This window comes from Sciurus carolinensis, chromosome 1, assembly GCF_902686445.1.
Source record: "Sciurus carolinensis chromosome 1, mSciCar1.2, whole genome shotgun sequence".
NCBI lineage: Eukaryota > Metazoa > Chordata > Mammalia > Rodentia > Sciuridae > Sciurus > Sciurus carolinensis.
Window position 1 is genome coordinate 46,703,121 of NC_062213.1, and position 17,362 is coordinate 46,720,482.

Genomic DNA, 17,362 nt, shown 5'->3' on the forward strand with positions numbered 1-17,362 from the left:
AAAATTTTAACCTGGAAATATACTTACAGATTTAGTATTCCCTTCAATAATTTCTTCTTCCAGTGGTTCCAGTTTGAGATCCTTCAGTTAGAAGAAGAAATAGCAAGAGAATAAAACCAGAAATTAGATAATTGAAACCAACATTATATATTCATAAGGTAGTTCATTCATGATCAATATTGAACCAAAAGAACCTCATTCCCTGAAAGGAGATGAAAAAATTCTGATATTTTAAAAATTGAACTGTTTTAACAAAGACTTCTTCCACCCATTTATATATCAGTTGTAAGGATTTATTTTAGATGTGTTCAATTTGTTATTGCTTTAAGTTTACTTCAGTGATGTCATTAGAGAGCTACGTTTAGGAGAGAGATATATGAATACAGAGAAGGGAAGCACAGAAAGGTAAAAAGAAAAAGTTAGAATGACTAGACCTAACAGGATCGTTTCTTTGGCTGTGAGTATTGCCACATTTCTACATTTCTAGGGAGGTCATTATAGACATTAGTCTATTGTTCTAATACATTTACACAATAGCACACATATCGCTATATTAAAAAGAACAGTAATTAAGAAGTAAATGAAAATACTATTGATAGTCACAAAATAAAGGACTTCTATAAAGACCTTAGCATCTTCTGAGATCAGCAATGGATAAGACTACTGTCCCCTATGAAACCACAGAACTTCATTCTGTGAATATATATTCTAGCATTTCTTCCAAGTGAAAATTATGCACTATAATTCTTTCAAATGGATAAGAAATTCATTTGAAAGTTCTAGAAATTCTATCTGTAATAATAAGCCTGTTAATAATGGTGCTATGTAGCTCTAGCTGTGTGGCTGTCCTGTGGTGGGACTTCAGGTAAGTGATTTAACTTGTGATTTTGAACTTGGTATTTACATTTACTATTCATTCTGCCTTAAATTCTCCTGCCCTAGGACTTCCTCTAACTGCTGCTTCTCACCCTCTGCCATCTCAGTTCAAATGTAACCTCCTTATAGAGACTTTCTCAGATCACTCACTTTGAGGGTTCTGCCCTCCATCTTGATCTTACTGTCCTACTTTTCCTTCACGGCATTTCCCCCTATCTGATTTTACCTTGTTTCTTTTATTTGTTTGTCTGTCTCTCCAGATACTAAAGATCCTACAAGTTTGATCACTGCCATATTCCCACTGTCCGAACAGTGCCAGAACCACAGTAGATACTCAATGAAAACTGAAAAAATGAGTGGCTGGTTACATGCCCTATCTAAGTCAGAACCTTTCCATGAGGGAAAAATTAAATAATAAATATAGATATAAATTCAATATTCAAAATCATTCAACAGATGGAAACTTTGACATAGTAATCACCTTGAGTATTTTCCTGACACCACCTACTTTTCAGTTCTACCTTCTTTGATCTAAGGTAAGAAAAGCTTAAAACAAATTGTATAAATTGAGGTCTTCTATTACTCCCCTTGAAGTGAGAATGTCCTAGGATCTGATGATAGGCTGAGGACTTCATGAAGAAGAAAGAGGTCTTATTATTGTCTTTGTCCCTGTTTTGTTCATTTAACATTAAAGGAGTTTTCTGCAACATTCAAGCAAAACTTAACATAAAACCTCAGTATATCCACATAAATACAGAGGCTGGAGAAGACAGAAGGAAAATCTGAAGAAAACCTGGAGAAAAAAAACAAGTGTTGTTTTTCTGCCACATGAATGGAATTAGGCTTGGTTTACAGTGTAGAGAGAATTAGTCATAAATTCTTAATGGACAGAAAAGACAGCATATGTTCCACTGCAGGGACACTGCTTTTTAATGGGGAGATTAAACCCAGTGTTAACAACTGCGGAAAACAAGGCAGCGGTGAGATGACATGCTCTTGGCCACAGATGGCAATTGGGTAGTTTTCCTCTGAAAAAACTAATTCAGCACAGTACAGAAAAAGTTGTAGAAGAAAACTGGACTTGGACTGCTTCTCACTTGTTAAGATGGCTCATGCTGAGCTCCACACAGCTGGAGCCCAGGGCTGGAAACCATCCCCTTCTACTTTCAGCAGGACTCCCAGACACAGTTCTCCAAATAAAACTTCCTCATAGGAAGGGAGGGAGACAAAAGTCGGGGAAAGAAAGAGACACGACAATACCTGAATTTAAAGTTGGAAGAAAAGAAGTAGAACAAAAGAGAAGACCTAAGCGTAATCCATTCCTTTACAAGTAACTGTATAAATTTCAGACACCAAATAAAGGCAGTTTTGCAAAGTATTTCAAAATCACTTTAAAAAGAGGTATGTCTGCTCTTTAAATTAATCTAAATATGTTTAACAACAGAATGTTTATATTTTAATAGGGTTTCTTTTTCAAAAAGGGGTCCGAATTTTCAGGGCTTCCAACAGTAGAAAACTAATTTTCATAGCCAGTGTTTTTCCATTTCGACTCATATATCGATTAATGAAAAAGAAAGAAGGGAAGTTGATTTGCATTGAGCTCATTAGTTTAGGCATTTTTTCTAGTAAGTGTCCAAACTTAATTAATGAAGATGCCCTGTCAGAGGGACTGGAGCTCTCCACAGTAACTGGTCACATCCCCTTGACCTGGCTCTTCTTTGACAGAATCTCCTTTTCAGAAGCCTTTCCCTTCCTTAGGTTCCTGAGCTTTCATTTGTGTGAAGTTAGCATTTAGGACCTTAACCTGTTGGCCTGACTTCTCTCCTACTAACCGGGTACTTCTGTCTGAGTGTCTTACTACACCTTGAAACTGATGCATCTGAAAAACTAGTTTTCCTTCTCATGACCTAAGAAATTATCTTTCACTTGTCTCTCCCTCTTCCATTAATGGAATAATTATCTCAGACATTCTGGTCAAATCCTCAGACTCTTACCTGAGTTCCTACCATGTCCATTCAATGGTGCTGTTAATTCACTTCAAGTCTTTCAAATCTGCTTTGTTGTTGTTGTTATTATTTTGTTTATCTTACTAACTTGATCTGGGCCAGCTCATGCTATCCCTGAGCCCAGTGGGTTTAGGTGCACAAACTTGCTCTTTCATGCCATAGTCTAAGCTGGTTTCAGGGGGCTCTTAACCTAGTCTTCTCTTGTTTTAATCTGTTCTCATTTTTTTGATCCAGTTTGCATCTTCCTGCCTAATTTTCTACCTAAAAGATCTTTTTGGCTTGTCACTTATAATAAATGTCTCCTGTAGTCTAGACCACATCTACTTCCCTTAGTCCATTACACAAGGCCACTCATGACTGGCTGCACTCTGTTCATACAGCTTTCTTTGTTACTACTTCCCCAGATAAAGACTCTGAACAGAGTGGATCTAGTTGACTGCTGTTCATGCCTTCACTGTAGATCAATGTTTTACTTCTCCATAGAAAGTATTAGTTTTTCATCAGTTTTTCAGCTGATCAGCATTTATTCCAACCTTAATGATGCTTTTCTTGGAGTGGACTCTCCTCTCTGTTTCACCTAGTGCTCTAGGACTGTTAATTGAGGTGTTCTCCCCTCCTCTATACAAGAGGCCAGCATGTGACCATAATGAGACCAAACTCTCCCTCCTGGGAAGTGGAGTCTTGAGCAGAAGGTGGAGAGACTGGAAGTGTCTAGAACTCACTTACTCCAGTAGAGGTAAACTGAGAGGTTAAGTATTTCTTGTTACATAGGTCTTAGGAGTTATCTTCTGACTTTTCCTGAATTCAGGTCTCTAGACTATCTGTTGATTCTGTGGGAAATTCCATATACTTCCAGAAAATTCTCAGTTTTATTAAATTACATTGGTGATTTCTGTTGCTTGGAATCAAATTCCTAATTGATTCATCAATTTTAAAGCTCAGTTTAAACTTTCCTGCACACGAGACCTTCCCAAGCTTGCAGTGACATTCCCTTGGGTGAACACCTGTAGATGTTAGCATCTGATGCATTCCTTGGGCACAACTCAGACAGTCAGCAAGTATTTACTGAGTATTATCTATGAATTCAGTTTTGTGCTACCCACACATTTTTAAAAAACACTATCTTTTAACTCTGTGTCTTTAAGAATACAGCCTTTTTTTTTTTTTTTACAAATATATTATGGATTCTTTAAAGTTAGTGATTCTCTCAAACATAAATATTCTTCCTGGGTGCCTAGCATTCGCAGAAGACACATTTTATTACTGATTTACAAAGGTTGCCTCTACCATAAAACTGTACTATCACTATACTATCAGGACTTTTGATATGAACTAAGACTAAACTAAAGACTCTCAGGACTTCAACTAGGTCATCTCTAAAAGCTGCCCTAAGCATCATTCAAGGTATCCAGGTCACTTGATGACCCAAGAACCAGGAAGTGTAGCTCATTTAGTTAATTCCCAACCCTGTATCTTATTTTAGATATAACTGGCAGCAAGAAGAGTAGAGAGAATTAATGTGAGCATTTGTATTTGCTTTAACAAATAAATAAACCACCACCATAACATCATCATCAACAACAACAATAAAACAACAACCATAAATTACTACCAAGCAGTCATTCTTGATATTGCTGGAATCCTGTTATTCTATTCTTCAGGCACCCATGAATACTGAGGCAATGAGGAAAACTGGGTTAGAATAACTTGAAAAGTAGAAGAGAGAAGAAATAAAAGAAGCACACACCTTCTTTTCCAGTCTATCAATTAATTTCTGGAGTCTGTTTATCTGGGTCATCCACTGGTTGTCTTCTTCTAGCAAGCCTTGGGAGGAATCGGGAGGGTCACATGTTAAATGTTAGCGTAGAGATGCTTGGTTATCTCTCCTTTTACCCAGAAGGAGAAATGCAGTGTCACTGACTTGTAAACACATTTTAAAAAATGTATTCCTGTGAGTATTTTCTTAGCTATTGATTCACAGAGGTGTGCGTATTCCAGTGGATTAATTTCTACAAGACTGTATTTTTTTGCTTTTGTTTTTGTTTTTGATGTTGTTGTCTGTATTGGCCTTTGATGTTCAAAAGCACAAATCCTGCTGAGCCAGTTTTACTACCCCATAGGTAGTTATTTTTCTTTTGGAAAAAAAAAAAAGGGAAAGAATCAATAATTCTAAACTTACTTGTAGGGGCCTGGCAGGAACCAGGAAAAACAAACCTCTGACCACAGAGGGTATAAATTGCTTTAATCAAGAAGGAAACACAAGAGCAAGATAGCTGGTGCCTCCTTTCCCAGGGACTAATTTGAGTACACAAGGACTCTGGTCCCTAGTCACAGCTTGTCAGTTCAGTGTGCAGACTGGAGACTGATGCTTTATAATCATATATATGAAACATATATGTATGTGGTATATATTACATACATATATGGATGCATGTATATATGCATATATATTCATACGGAATATATATTTGTGTATCTAGCACCAGGTTCAACATTACAGAAACTCTATAGCTATTATTATTATTACTTTGCAAAGACTCAAAGGGAAGAGGTGTGGTCTGAGACCCCTGCACAAATATCCTGGCTCCGTTGTGTATCCTTATTTTGACTCAGAGTATTTTCACAGGGGATTGCTGAATTAATATTATTTAATATTTCTTGAAACGAGAATGTGATTGAATCCAAAAATATAAAGCCTTGTTTCAACCTGGAAGGAATGAAGACAAGACTTTATAAAGGGGTGGAGCTTTACATCAGAATTTACTTCTCCAGCTAACATCTTGGGGGAAATACCCCTCAAAGAACACCAAATAAATTATGATGCAAGAATGAGCATTAAAACTGCCACACAGGAGTGACTACGGGGGGTGGGGTACACGTGGTTTAGGTTTACTTTTTAATTCACAAATTAGTTCACGTATTTCCAATATAGGTTGTTCCTAAAAGCATTTAAGGTGGCTGTCATGTCAATGTCCCTGATTCCAAATGGTGAAATGTGAAGAATGATCTGTTTTGCCTCAAGAATCTAGCATTGTCATTTTCAAATTAGGCTTGGCAGACTGTATTTTTCCCAATTCTTCAATTTTTTTTTTTTTTTTTTGATACCAGGGATTGAACCTAGGGGTGCTTAACCACTGAACAACATACCCAGTCCCTTTTTAGATTTTATTTGGAGACAGGGTCTCGCTGAGTTACTTAGGGCTCTGCTAAGTTGCCGAGTCTGCATTTGAACTTGCAATCCTCCTGCCTCAGCCTCCTGAGTCTCTGGGAGTACAGGCATGAGCCACTATGCCTGGTTCAACTCCTCACTTTTTTCCTGCTGTGTATATGTATTACATACCCTTTACTGGCAATTTTTTAGTACTTCCCAATACAATGGCAGAACATATTTCCCTCCCCATTGTTACTGTGCTGGGTATGTGATTTGTTAGGCCAATGGAAAGTTCGCAGACGAGATGTTATCTGTGGTTTTAAATGTGCTTGTGTTTTGGTCTGGCTTCTTGTGTTTCTGACACCAGTAATGAAAGCTCTCCAGCTGTCACTTATCCCAGAAAAGGGCTAAGTGAAGAGCAGAGCAGAACTCAACCTACTCTCCTGGAGCCATATACAGCTGTTCACAACCCAAATCACAACCTACCACAGAACCATGAGAAAGTAAAACAAGTATTCGCAGTTGTAACCAAGGAGATTTTGGAGTTGTTTCACAATAAAAATGGCCTGATATTCTATGTGATCTCAGACAGTTCATTTAACTTTCTGAGCATTGGTTTGACCAGCTGGAAAATGGAAATGGATTACATCTATCCTATAAGATGTTGGGGTAAAATAAGACTGTGTTCAAGAAAGCAACCTGTTAACTTTCAAGTGCAGCCAGAATAATCAAATATATATACTTATTGGTACTTTTATTTTCTAAAATAAATTGCAGTTATTTAAAGATTCATTTGTGTTAAAATGACATGTTCAAGTGAAAAATGCGCAAGTATATATGCCTGCCTTATACACCTCACTCCAGTATTTAGCAACGTTTAAGTTTCTTACCTCAGGTTGCTTTAAAACAATTAAAAATGATATGCTTAAAATGTAATAACCTAAGAATGAGGAAAGCGTTTTTTTTTTTTTTTTTTTTTTTTTTTTTTTTTTTTTTTTGTGGTGCTGGGAATCGAACCCATGGCCTTATGCTTGCAAGGCAAGCACTTTACCGACTGAGCTATCTCCCCAGCCCCTATAACCTAAGAAGTATTAGTAAAAATTAACCCAATAAATCTTATGTTGTTTATGAACTTCATAAATACCAGCTATAACTAATCTTAATGTTACATGAGACAAACATCCTTTCCCTTAGATGAACTGAGGGCATGCTTAGGGAGGCCTGGAGATCTGGAGCACATTAGGGTGGAGCCTAAAGAGTACTTCTGGGCATCAGTTGTAGAACTAGAGGACACATCTTTGGGGTATGAGCAGATGGAGTGCCTTCCTCCTTGCTCAACACCTCTGTGTGCTTCCCAGGCCCAGCCACTAGGGTCCGACAGAACTGGGGGTCAGGATCCCCACCCACTTTGCAATGCCCTGCACACTTTACCACTTCAGGGTCAAACTTATTTGGTAGAAAGGCTGTGTTCCATTTCTCCTGATGTCTGAGCTGTTGTCTGTTGGATGATCCACTGGTAAATGCAAATTACATGGAATATAACAAAGAAAAACAACACAGGCTGCATTACCTGGACCACTGACATTAAACTGAGGGCTGTTCGGAGAGAAGCTGTTGTGTCTCTGGACTCGACGGCTGGATCGCTTGCCAGGCCACTGAATGGACAGGACTTCTGGCTTGGCTGGCCCTTGCCTGGGACAACAGAGAGAACATTGAGCCTCATTGTCAAGCCTTCAGCACCTTGCTTCCAGGAACAGTCTCGAAGCATCCGTCACAAAGGTTTTCTAGGGCACTGAAAGCTTATGAGAAGTACTGTTTGCAGTTGTGCTCCAAAGACACAGGGTGATTAGGACTATAGCATGTGAACCTGAGGAACAGAATTCTGGGCATTTTTTATTTTTAAATTTAAAAACTCTTAAATAAAAACAATTTTGTCATTTGTAAATTAAACAAAACTTTTCTTCATGGACCAAGTCATTAATGGGGAAAGTAAGTGTGCATAAGCTGCTGTTGTATTTTGCTCAAATTGAGAACACCTATGGAGTTTTCTTTCCTTAATCCATTTTTTAAATTTAATTTTTGAGCCAAATTATCTATCTGCATATTTTAAAAAAGTCTTATTTCAACAAACAGAAGCTCATTCCTCCTATGTCTAAACCTTACCCCTAGTCCTCTTTCACAAAGGCAAGATTTTTTAGCAAGTTTATATATTGTGTTTACTCTTTTATCGGTATGTAACATGCTTAAATTTCCATCAATTTTTTTAAATTTTAGGCTTTATCTATTAACTTCCCAATACATAAAGCTCAGGCCAATGATATATACATGGAAATGTCACAGGAAATTGCAAAAGGTCTGCTTCAAAGGATGGATTCTGCTGGGAGAGAAGCCTTTTTCTTTTCCTTATTCTTTGCTGATTAGAATGTAGATATATTGGTTGGAACATCAACAACCATCTTGGATCATTGAGATAAACTTGAGAGTGGAGGGCATGCATTCAAGATGTGAAAAAGAAAGAAGGTTAATGATAAATATGTAGAGATGCTATGCTTGCCTTAGGCTGCCCTTACAGATTTCTTTAGTAGGAGATAATAAAATTTTAAGTATCTAAGTCACTCTATATAATATTTTCTGTTATAGGTAGACAGATCTAATACTAATTTACTCATCTAAAATCTTTATTTTCTACCAGCTAGAGAGTACACCTTCAGTTATTCTACTCTGTTGGCTTAACCCTCCCTCCTTTTCCTGAATGCCATTTTTCCCTTGTTTTGGTGGAAAATATCCTTTAATTGTTTTATAATGTCACTCTTTAAAAATCTGGTGTTTCCTTGATAACTTGTACATAACCTGGTTTTTCTCTCTGTGGAGTTTTGCACACTTATCTTTGTCTCTAGGATTCTGAAATTTCATAATGTTATGCTTTTGTGTTGTAATTTTGTTATTTGTAATAATGGGCTCTTCAGTTCTATTAAGCTGGAAACCAATGTCCTTATTCTGAGACTTTTTCTTCAATTATTTTATGATTTATCTCCTTTGTTCTTTGTCTGGAAATGCTATTTTGAAAACACTGGCCCTCTTGGACTGACCCTTTAGTTTTCTTATTATATCTTTCCTGTTTTTCATTGCTGTGTGGAGATTTTGTTACATTTTTATTCTGAAATCATTCTCAGAGAATTCCATTTTTGCAATTGTACTTATAATTTCCAAGGGTTCCTTTGTGAGTTCTGAATGTCCTTTTTAAAAACATCATCCTGTCCTGAATTCATAAGTGCAGTATAGCTTATTAGCTTTCTGAGGGTATTGATAATTTTCTTTTCAAAGTTTTCCTCTGATTTCTGGAAAATGTTTCCTCTGCTTCTTTCTTATGTTTGATTCGTTCCTTTGTTTGTTCCCACACGTTTCAGAGGGAAGAACAACAAGCCTGACTGGAACCTTTGTGTGTATGGTGGGGATTGCCAACTCATAGCTTCCATGATGGAACGGACTGGCTGGGTCCATTTATCAGAGGAACCTGATCCAAGGTACCATAATATCTTTTCTCTTGGATTAATCATGTTCTTTAGAATAACATCCCAACTGGAGTGCATGAGCCTAGCTATTAATGATTTGGAAGCTGAACATGCAAAGCATTATAGTATAGCTCTAGAATGTCCCCCAAAGGTTTATACATTGACAGTTTAGTCCCCAGCTGGTGGCACTATGAGAAAGTGGTGGAAAATTTAGGAGGTAAGGTCTAGATTTTGGAGGAAGTAGGTCACTGAAGATGTGTTTCAGGGTTATATCTTGTTCCCACCCCTTCCTCTCTTTCTCTTTGCTTCCCAGCTGCCAGGAGGTGAGCGGTGTTGCTCCACCACACTCCCTGCCTTGATGTTCTGCTTCAGCACAGGTCCAAAGTGACAGCAACAAGTGACCATGGACTGAAACTTCTGAAATTGTGAGCCAAAATAAGTCTTTCTTCTTTGAAGTTGATTTTCTCAGGTGTTTTGTCAAAGTGGCGAAAAGCTGAGTAACATAGGAGGTTTCAGATCTACTATTCAGTATCAAAGTCTTCAGCTATACGGTCTTACTTTTCAGTATTGTGCCCTGAGTCCCAATTGTGCCAGGTTTACTTCTGCCCACCTTCTTCAGATAGCTCAGCTCCACAGTTCTTTAGATTGGGGAGGGGTGATGATTTACGGCTTTTAAAAACTTGTCCATCCTTTCACCTCACTCTCAGTTGCATATGGCATGGTCATTTTTGAGCTTTTCTAGAGTTTCTGCGATGCCCATTGCATTGCATTGGCTCTCATGCCACCTACTTGTTTCAGCTTTCCAAGAACTTTTAAATCAGTTTCCAATAGATTCATCTTCCTTCCAGTTTTAAGTTTTTACTCCTCGGCTCTTCTGTCCTGCTTATTTTTAAGGGATGATGTTTTGTATCCAGGTGCTTTTAATGTCGGGTTGTGAAGGGCTAGGGAGGGAGCAAAATAAATCATATATGTTTGATCTCTAATCTTTTAACTAAATCTCCCTATAGATCTTCCTGGTGCATAAGAAAACCCAACTTTCTGCAGCTTTGGTGGTCACAGGAATAGGTGATTATTTCTTTATGTTCAAACTACAATAGTACTGTGTGAGGCTTTATAATCACTTATAGGGGAAAATAAAGCTTTTCTGTCTTTCTATAATAGACAGCTATTGAGAGGAGGAAAATAACTTCTAAGCCCAGAAGGAATCATTCATATCCCTGGATAGAGAAGAACTCTGGAAAAGAGATCAGACTTGTAGATTCCATTACACAAAGGAAATCTACATGTAATTAAACTGGGTTCCCAGGAATGTAGCTTGTGAGAAAGAGAGGTTTATGTAAGAAGACAGGGGTCCTCTAGAGAGAAACTTCAGTATCATGTAATGATTATTCTTGTCATTGGCTATTAAGTTCTTCCAAAAGACATGGAATTAAAGTGGCTCCCGCTTAGTCAATTTGCCAGTACAGATACAAAGATCGTTATAGGATGCCATCTGAAAATCTCACCTCTGTGGCATTCCAGCTGCACACATCCCTTCTCTCTGAAATTGCCATTTTCACATGAATAGACACAGACTTTTTGCCCAACACAGCATGTCTAACTCATTACCGCAGGATGAATGATACTGCGTGATTCTGCCCTGGGGCTGATAGATAGAATAGATGACTTCTCCAAATTTGCTATATCCCAGTAAGTCTTTGTATCTCTAGGTTTCACAGATATTAAATCCCAAAGTAATGTTGATGTTGAAAGGGAAGCACATTATTACAACTGAAGGGATTTTAATGAAGCCTGTGGGTTACATCCCTTGACTGTGCAGAACATCATGGAATCTTCCTTTACAACATAGAGACTGATGAGTTTTTGGATACACCGATTTAACTTCTCTTTGCCACATGTGTTCTCTGTCCTCTTTCTTAAGTGTCTCCCACCTACATATCATAGTTAGATTAATTTTCTTTAAAACTTGGTTTCATTAAATTGCTCTTTTGCTAACAACTACCAATGACAATCTCTGGTAGAATTAAGTCTGAATGCATCTGGCTCGTTTTTAAGATCTTTTAAAATCCCTGAAGCCAGTTACATTAGTCCCCTCGCTGTCCCAGGTCCTTACCAACTGCTCCTCTGAAAGGTTCCCTTTACTTAGAATTCTCTTGAACCAAGTGGAGTAGGATAATGTAAAGTCCCTGCTATCTGGAAACTCAAAGTCTAATGGGGGAGATAAAGAAGTAAGGGGCTGAGTAGATTTGAATAGAGGATACCTTGGAAGAACTTGCTCATACAGTGGGAGACATGAAATCCTATTTTGAGAGCAGTAAAGGCTTCCAGAGAAAGTATTGTCCAGTGACCCAACAAACTAGGAGGAGTTAGATGAGAGGTGGGTAAGATGGGATGAGTGAAGCTACAGATCACCTCAGATTATCATTGTGCCATTCAAATTCATCCTATTGACCCAGTGTGTCTTTAATCCCCATAATGCTTTCCATTGGCATCTTGATGGACATCCTGGGAAAAGGACAGCTTTGCTCTCTGTTTCACTGGTGTGGGCCATGGTGCTCTCTTCACTTTGGTTTTGGGTAACTAGCCAATAGGAAGTCGTAGCCGTGGGAAAGGAGACACAACTCCTTTAGGTTGGGGTTAATTCATGTGCTTCTGGTTCATTAAAGACTTCACATCTGATGTTAGGGTCACAAACCCAGAGTGGTACCTTTTTTGTATTTGCTTATTTATGCATTTATTTAGAAACCTTCAAGAAGGAGTAGCACAGATTTGGGGTGGAATTTGGGCATCCCTGGAAGCCTTAGTCAAATAGCATACAATAACACTCTGTACACTGACATTAGATCTGCAATAGTTCCCATTTGTTCAAGTTGGCTTTGAGTGAGAAATCTAGAAATAAAAGGTTTATTAATCCTCTAGTTTCTTCCACTTTCCTTAAACTTTGTATTATTATTCTCCTCTTCAGTAAGCACAGCTGATATGCAGCTGTTGGCAGCAATCACAAGAGTTCAAGGCTAGCCTGTGGCCTAACACAAAGAACAGTTGCTCATTAAACATTCATTGTGTGGTGATAAATGCACAACACAAGTTTATAGGAGAAACCAGAGAAGGAAACCAAAAGTGCAGATGAAGAGGAGGGCGGAGGCTTTTTCAACTTCTTCTCAGGTGGTAAATGATTGATTCTAAAAAAAGGAGAATTAATTTTATTTCCAGAAAATCTAAACAAAAGAAACAACAAAAGAGGCGTCACTTTCTTATTAGGAACATGAAATCAATTTCATTGTGCTTCAAGACATTCAGTTATCTTCTGCTCAAAGCTGAGAAGTTGGGTTGTTGCTTTTCTAAAACTAATTGTTACTTTTTGCCATTTGATATGAACTCACCCAACACAGTGAGAATAGAGTTTGTACTGTGAAGAATGATGTACAGATCCATTGAAGGGTACATCCCTGTGTTCGTCAGCTGCACAAGCTCATTAGATTCTGGAATTATAGGCTTTTTTGTTAGAATTTGGTGGTGCTCACTCATTTTGACACTGTAAACACATGGTTGAAAATTTCACTATTTTCTGGAGATGTCCTAATAATTACGTATCCATTAATTTGTTTAGAAAAATTGGTCCTACAAAACAGTCTATGATCAGCCTGTTCAAAAACTTACTGTGTTGTTCTGCACAATTTAGGATGCAAAAGTTAGATAAGGCACATCTGTAGGTTTAAAGGGACATATCAGCTAAAATATGTTGCAAGAGCAAGAGTTTGCTATGCCCTTTTCTAGCTTGCAAGGTATGAACAATAACTTAAGAAAGCACCAACTGTTGGTTAGAATTATTTTCATGAGGAGGGCAGAGGAACATGGCAAAATGTAACAATTAGTTTTAGAAAAGCAACAACCCAACTTCTCAGCTTTGAGCAGAAGATAACTGAAAGTCTTGAAGCACAATGAAATTGATTTCATGTTCCTTTACAAACTTATTACATAGATTTCTCTTTAGTATCATTGTCTTTATTTATATAGCTATTATAATATCATTCTTATTCTCAATGAGACCTATTGGTGGCACTGAATTTTAAAATCTTTCCTATCATTTGTTTTTCTCCATATTCTAAAATAATTAGGTTTATTAAATTCTCAAGTCTCCATCAAGGTTTACTTAATCTGTAATGACCTTTCCCATCATTTATACTCATTTGTAAGACAAGTCTCATATTGTACAGAAACTCTACAAAGTGGATTTTCATTCTCTCTCTATATTTAATCTTTTACTTTTCCAAAACTCACTGGCAATTTCCCTCCCTTTCTAAATATTTATGACTTGGTACTATATAGTTTTGGTGTCTGTGTCCTATTTATATTAGGTTTTAGACTCCTTAAGGATTGATATCATGTTAAATATATCTTAACAACGTCTACATTTCTTTTAATGTCTTTTAATGTCTTCTCCATCTATTTTTTTTTTTTTTTGCAGTGCTGGGGATTGAACCTAGGGCTTTGTGCTTGCAAGGCAAGCACTCTACCAGTTGAGCTATATCCCCAGTCCCATCTATTATTTTTTAATGAAAAATTTTTGGATAGATGATGAACAGAGGAAAAAAAAAGTAAATGATTTTTTAAAAAAGATAAATAATAAAGCAAGCACCCAGTAGAGGTTCTTGTTATTCCTTTTAAATCTATGAATTCTCAATTTAGTTTTCACTAGTATGAGTATAATGACTGTCTAGTTTTCCACAAACACAGAGACATTGTATTGAAACATTTAGTTGCCTTTCTTGACGTGTTTGCTCCTCAGTAGTTTCCATGGCACATTCCAGGGAATTCTGGAGAGACTGCAGCTGATTCAATGTCTCCTTCAACAGAAATCGAGTCACGAATTGTTCCAAATTGGAAGCTTCTTGATAGTCCTAAGGCAACAACAACAAAAAAGGCAATCAGAAGTATGGAGTGGGAAAAATAACCAGGGATAGCTTTTCCTCTGTGTACCTTTCGACCTGAGACAAATCCTGGAAAGGGAGGGTGGAGAGGAGAGAAAAGATGTGGTGCCTTGGAGGAGCTCTATCCATCTATCAGAAAAGGAGTCAAAGAGCTGCAGAAAAGACTGGATTATATCACTGCTCATTGCACCTGCCCCTCAATTAAGTAAAAGAAACAAAAACCAAAAACAAAAGAGAAGAATTATGAAATAGATATTGGTAGAAAAGGAAAACAATAATCTGTGAGAAGAAAAGATTGGAGCATGGCTGCCGTGTTTCATTTAAATGATCACCATGCCGTGTTTTTTTTTTTTTTTTTCTCTATTACCAACAAAATGCAGTCATGTTTCAGCAATTGGCTTAATTCCATCCTGATATATTTATTATGCTTGATTCGTATTATGATGAATCCAGAGGAAATGAGACTGTTTACTTTAAAATTCAGTATGTAAAGTCTTGGAATATTCCAATGGTTTACTAAATCTGCTCATGTCTCTCAGTAATTTTACCTGAAGCTCATTTGCAACTGTCTCAGCCAGGAAAGCATCATTCTCTCCTGCAGCCCTGGGTCTACAGGCAGATCACTGCAGTCTTGGTTGCTGTACTTGCTGAGCTCAGCAAGGTAAGTGGGGGTGTGAATAGTACCACCAAACAACTCTACCACCCTTTAAAGTCTCAGGGAGAATCAAGGAAGAAAACCTGATTAGCAAGAAGGAAAGGGCAACAGAACCACTCTTTCTGTTCATGGGACCAGTCAGTTAAATCTATTTTCTATTGTTAAGTGGGAATGGTATACATTCAAGTTCAGCCAAGGAAAAAAAGATTTATTTGGCTCTGTTCCAAACAAAAATTAATTTCTTTCTTTCTTCTTTCTTTTCATTTATTTATTTTTTTGTGGTTCAAAATACAAAACTGAAAGGAATGATTGTGACAAGGTAATGCCATGAGTCCTGATGTACCGAGGCATAGTTATAAATCCAAAAAAACAGCATTTAGTTATTTAACCTCTGTAGGTCTCAGCTTTCTCACTTATAAATCAGGCTAAGTAACTTCAGCATACATTCCAACTCAATAATATCCTGTTTTTTTATCAACTCTAAATTATAAAATATCGGAACATGACTTCTTGTATAAATTTCTTTGGAATATTTTCTTTTAGCAGAGAAATTTAATGTCACAGAGAAATCTCATTTCTTTCTTAATTTGAAATAGAAAAAGGTTTCAATCATCAGTCTCTCTTTTAGCCCTTTCTTTTCAGGTAAACAACATAGGAATTGTCTTATCTACCCTACAAATAGTTTTATTTGAAAATTAAAAATTGAAGTGTCTAAATTCTATTTAAGAAAATAACCGTAAATGGTTATAAGGATTTTTGGTGAGCTAAATCAAGTTAAAATATACAAAATACTGAATTTGATTACACAGCTTGCTATTTATTGGCGATAAAAATTTCAAAAAATCATTTCTCAATGTGTTTTCTAAAATCAAGGAAAATTTTACTTTGAGATAGAAAGAAAATATGTTGATAGAAAAGAGCCTGTGTTTGACTCTTTCCCCACAGTTATTTCCATTTGACCAATGTATATTTTTAAAAGAAAATTTGTTAAAATGAAGACAAAACATAATTGCATAGTCAGATATTATGCCAAACATATTTGCATCTCAGCATACACTATGACTAATCCTGAGTAAAAGGTAGAGAGTTTTATACCTGTTGGTAGAAAGCACTGAAAAGTGAAGGAGGCATACATCTACTGAACAGAGAAACATAGAGTTTGCCTTATTCATTTTTCTTTTAAATGTTAAATATCTGTCATTGTTATGTCACAGCTATAGAAATTAAAAAACTTCTGTCACTGCAGCTAGATTTTGGCTTCTTAGACCCAAAGGTCAGGTCTTAAATGTCTGTATTCCTCATGGTGCCCTAGGTAGATCCTCATTTCATACCTGATTGTTTTGCAGATAAACTTCAGTCCTAAGAATTTATCACATTACTATTGTGCTTTTAAATAAAGAATTTGATTCAGATAAAGTCAGATATTTAAGAATAAAGTTAACAAACAGAAAACTGGTTACTCCATCATTGCGCTATGTAGCAAAACAGGAAATTATCATCTTGACGCTTTTATCTCACTTGGGTGAGAGTTTACTCTGCCCATTTGTGACTCTCCAGATAACATTAAGAAATACCACATCCCCGTTGGTAGATGTATTCGACATAAATACTGATGCCTTGACATTGAGAGGGATGTTAGGTGGGGATAAGGCTCTGGGGGATTAAGTTTTTTGAATCAATTATGAAGGTTAGCTGCTATGTGCTGCCCCGTGGTGATAAGGAGAAAAGAGACTTGTTTTCTAATATTCCCACTTATCCTTTGCGACTTAGCTCATGGCACCGTGTCTACACCGCCTTTTCTTCTCAGAACTGCGTGAACCACAGTTCCTTCCCCTTCTGTACATTTCTGTAATACCACTTTCCTACCTAGGACATACAATTTGTCATTTTCTATTGTAACCTGTCGTTTACTTGACTTTCTTCCTCATTTTAGGTCAATGCTTTAAGGACAAAGATTATGTCATGTTCATCTCTGTTTCCAGAATGCCCAGAACAAAGTCTGGCACTCAGCAGCTGCCTCATAAATGCTTAAAGAATATGTGAGGAACGGGAGACCATGTGGAGATGAAGGCACCGGAGGGAACGTCAAGCCCTAGGAGCTGTTCTTGCTGCTCACCAATCACCAGCTGTGTCCCTGCATCTGGCCCTTGCTGTTTGCAGACGCTGTTGCCCAGCTTGCCTGGTCACATGGACTCTGCAATAAAGGGAAACACAGCTTTGCTCTTAACAGA

General features: G+C 37.3%; 1 protein-coding gene across 1 annotated transcript in view; it reads right to left on the reverse strand.

Annotated features, from left to right (window-relative positions):
• The window catches only part of Necab1 (N-terminal EF-hand calcium binding protein 1), a 161,881-nt gene that overhangs the window by 28,442 nt on the left and 116,077 nt on the right, over positions 1–17,362 (reverse strand). The window contains exons 6-9 of the mRNA XM_047519916.1: positions 14,310–14,446; positions 7,604–7,725; positions 4,630–4,706; positions 28–81 (exon numbers count right to left, since the gene is read on the reverse strand). Coding sequence (XP_047375872.1) covers positions 28–81; positions 4,630–4,706; positions 7,604–7,725; positions 14,310–14,446 — 390 coding nt within the window. The remainder of the gene's footprint in view (positions 1–27; positions 82–4,629; positions 4,707–7,603; positions 7,726–14,309; positions 14,447–17,362) is intronic.